At 32.1% G+C, this 4,050-nt stretch overlaps 1 protein-coding gene across 1 annotated transcript; it reads right to left on the bottom strand.

The window, feature by feature from the left end:
* Window positions 1-397: 397 nt before the first annotated feature.
* On the bottom strand, window positions 398-3,665 carry LOC116118999 (26S proteasome regulatory subunit RPN13-like). The gene is made up of 6 exons (XM_031404957.1): window positions 3,448-3,665; window positions 2,668-2,760; window positions 2,392-2,451; window positions 724-762; window positions 551-625; window positions 398-472 (listed from the first exon to the last, which is right to left on the bottom strand). The coding sequence occupies exons 1-6, from the start codon at window positions 3,484-3,486 to the stop codon at window positions 398-400; spliced, it is 381 nt and encodes a 126-aa protein (XP_031260817.1). The 5' UTR covers window positions 3,487-3,665.
* Between the last annotated feature and the right edge of the window lie 385 nt (window positions 3,666-4,050).

Here is a 4,050-nt window from a genome sequence, read left to right on the forward strand (position 1 = left end):
GTATTATTGTAATCAAATCTCACAAATAGGGTGAGAAAATAACATTTTATACATGAAAATAAGCTGAGGTGAGATGGCTTGACATAGGAAAAGGGCAAAACAGCATGGATAAAAAAAAAATTCATTCAATTCCACAGAAATTTAAAATGAAAATCAATACTTCCAAAGCTTTTGAATTCACATTATTATGAAGACAAATTTGTCCAAGACAGTTTTGTTAGATGAAAAGAAGAGTACAGTGCCAAAACTGAACATTACAATTTGTCTATTTCTTAAGAAACTAATAGCTGAAGAAGATGACCAAGACAGACCCAACTTTAGTTAGTAAAAGTTATCTGATGAAAAATAGCTGACTTCAAATAGAGTGCCATACTTGGGTTCTTAAAAGACACTAATTTCATATACCTAATGGTCGATTGATGTAATAGTTGACAGAGCTACACAATTGCGAGTCACCTTCAGCATTAGGCTCCTGAAAAACAGCAGAGTTCAGAATCAATAACTGGTAAAACAAGTGATGCTACATCAAAGGAACCAAAGCAAGGTTGACCTGCATCCAAATGAAGAACTTCCGATCATCAGTATTGAACTTCAAAATGTATACCCTTCCTGATGCTTGATTAACCTGAGTTAAAAGAAATAACCATAATGATGAAGATCACAGACAACAATTGAGATATTCTCATCTATAAAAGCAGAACATTTCAAGATGAAGAATGATACCTTCTCAAACACTGCTTCATCAGGAAAAATAATCTGATCCTGTAGCATCTTGCATCAAGGAATACAAAAGAGGTTCTACCAAGGAGCACCAGCAGTAATAGGTACCATAACGACACAAACAATAAGAACAGAAAGTGATATCAAAGGAGTATAATAGGTCTATTTTTAAGCAGACAGCCAATCTTAAATTGCACGTGTGTATCCAGATTGTACAGTCATAACTAAGCAAAATTGGTGCATCATATGTTAAAAAAAGGTAGCCAAAAGATTTAACCATTGTTCCTTCATTGTCCTGTAGCTTCAAAGTTATGTTTTAAAATTTCTGGATAGGCTAATAAATGTGGGTCATACCAAACTATAACCAAGTGCAATATCCTGTCCTTTATTGAATATCATTGGTTGCTTGGTGGAGAATCAAATTTGTCCTCTGCAGATGTTGTATGTCAGCTATGCTACAATGGTTTGGGTTACTTGGAGAGAGAGAATAAAAGGATATTTAACAAAGATAAGCATGAAGACTTAGAGCTGCTAAGGGAAAGAGTTCTTTCTCTTGCTTCTTTTCTTTGAGAGCATCGATTACAAAGAAATTTGAAGGGAATTTTTTATTCTTCATTCAAGAGGATTGGGTAGCTACGTTATCCTCATTTTCATGATTTTACATAAGTTTTTGTAGTAAAGCTGTTAAATTCATGTTTATTTTCTCTTCCATTCAATGGAATTTTGGTTCACCCCTATGCATATTAATTAAAAATATAAAAATAAAAATACAGCTCATCAAGTTGGTTGTTATAACATACCAGCCAAACAGAATTAACCAAAAAAGGAACAGCACTACAAAGACGGAGTCAGAGAGCATAAGAAATACAAAGCTAAGAAAACCCATACATCCAAAACTTCATTATATTCCCAAACTCCTCACCAGCCTAACATGAAAAGGTCCTTAACAGGGACAAAGATCCACTCACACCCACATATGTACTCAGCTTCAAAAGTAGGGCACTATCCACTTCTGTAGCAACAAGGACCACAAAGAAAAGTTCAGCAATTGGCACTTTCCATGAAATGTTTTTCCACATACTAGAGACATTTGATTCAACCATCTAAAAAACAAAATTGTGTAAATCTAATGGCTAACTTTTGTCAACACTTCTCTTATTTCTTATCCTACTATTAGCACTATCTTCTATGCCTTATATATCTCTGGACAGCAACCTTTATAAATTTCATGGCAAACTTACTCAGCTAAAAATAAGACTCTTTTCCCCTTTCTTTCCCCACCTTGGCAATGAAACAGCACCCAATTTCAGCCCTTGAATCTTGGCTATATCTAAGTTGCTTCTAATACCAAAGAGAAGCCACTGCAACAACAAAAATCTAAACTGTTCTATTTAGAAAATTAAGCCAGAACTAAAAGATTGCTGATTTAACAAGTGGAACTGGTTAATCAAAAGCCTGAATGCAAAATCTAAAACTAACATGAAGTAAATACACCTCATGCTTCAAAATTCCGAAAGCATGCCCTTTTAAACATTAACTCGGACCTCTGGCAAACCAAAAGAAAGATTCAAATATGTGGAAACTAGCAATTTTTGTACAAACAACCAAGAAGTTAAGTGAGTGACTGTTAGTCATATACAGCAAAAATACAAAACATTGCAATTTGGATACATCTTCGACAACGTTCTGAGTGCGATCAAGCCACTGAAAATGGATCAATCTCTCATCTCCCTAACAAAAAAATGATCAGGCTCATGTTCAAAAATATTGTGCTGAATATTAGCCCAAAAGACGAATTTCAAAATAAGAAACGTAAGTTCAATATTATTGATGCAGAACATGGACAGAGAGAAGAATTGAAAATTAGAACCACTAAAGATTACTTATAAATGAACTCTTAGATAGAAATATAACCTAGAGAAAGAAATCATGTCAAATTCATCATACCCTTGCTATGCGAACAAGTCCTTTACGTGCGTCAGGGACAACCTTCTTTCCCTCAAATTTCATTTTACCAGCACGAAACTCCAGCAAAACTTCCTGCAAACATATGCTCACAAGATATATAAATAAATAAAATAAAATAAAAAAATTGCAAAAATACTATAGAACCCAGGAGTTAATAAAGAAAAGGAAGAAAGAAATCCAGACACGTATACCCCAAAAATCTTAGTTTTTACAAAGTGCTAGGATTTATAATAAATTCTAACATTAACAACAAACAATACATGACTGCAAACAGTTTTAGAGGAACTTATGCCTCCCAAATATTATCAGCAAACCTTATTTTTCCCAAATATCATCAGCCAAACTTACTTTGAATAATATTTTCTAAGCAAAAGCGAAGAACCCACAGAAAACATAAAGCCACGACCTTAGACTTCTGCAATGTCTTCGGGTTTAACAATTGATAAATCAAAGAAGTAAATTTTAAGATGGAAGTAATTAAAAGAACTTGGGTAACTTGTACAAAGGCATGCAGGTATTCCTCCAAGCAAAATTTCTTTACAAAGTAAATAACAAACAAAGAAAACTAGATGACTAAGCTGAACGAGACCCATATTAAAGATAAATAGTTCTATCCCTTTCTCAACTTATTCTAATCTCAAACAATCAAAAACTTGAAGTTTCATTACAATAAAAGTTTTGTAAAACAATTATGTACGAACAAGATTGAACAAGTGTAAACAAATTTTTCAATTGAAAATGAAAGGATTTTGAGGAAACCTGCATTGCTGGAAAAGCTTCGGTCGACGAAGAGCCCATCACTCAATTTTTGTATTGTGTTTTGTAAATTGAATTGGCTTCAAATTCGAATTAAACCCTAGAGAAAGATTGTCTATTCAATTTCAGCCGAGTTGGTGTAAGCCGCCTATTGTTTAGTTAAGGGAGATTAACAAGGGCACAATTTTTAAGGAATTTTTACTGAGATAACAAAAATTATAAATCTTTCAATTAAGTGACAATAACATTGTAAATTCTTCAGTTAAGAGACAATAAATAGGTACTCAGAGAGTCAGAGTTATATTTAACTTTATACTGTATAAAGAAAAACAGTAATAATATACATTTAAATTATATCTTCTAAAAAAAAAATTAAAGTTACTAAAAAAAGTAAAAAAAAAAAGTTAAACATACAATAAAAATTAAAAATTTTGGAAAAAAAAAAAAAAGAGCCTTCTTTTTAACGCTCTTTTCTTTTTCATTAAGTTTCCTTTTAAGTTTTGAATTTGCTTTTCTTTGGTTTTTCTAACATAACAACTTTTTTGGTCCTTTTTATTTTTTTTAGTTTTTAATTTAAGAACTAAACTTAATTAAAAAAATAGAAAA

The sequence above is a fragment of the Pistacia vera genome, unplaced genomic scaffold, assembly GCF_008641045.1.
Source record: "Pistacia vera cultivar Batoury unplaced genomic scaffold, PisVer_v2 Contig869, whole genome shotgun sequence".
Classification (NCBI taxonomy): domain Eukaryota; kingdom Viridiplantae; phylum Streptophyta; class Magnoliopsida; order Sapindales; family Anacardiaceae; genus Pistacia; species Pistacia vera.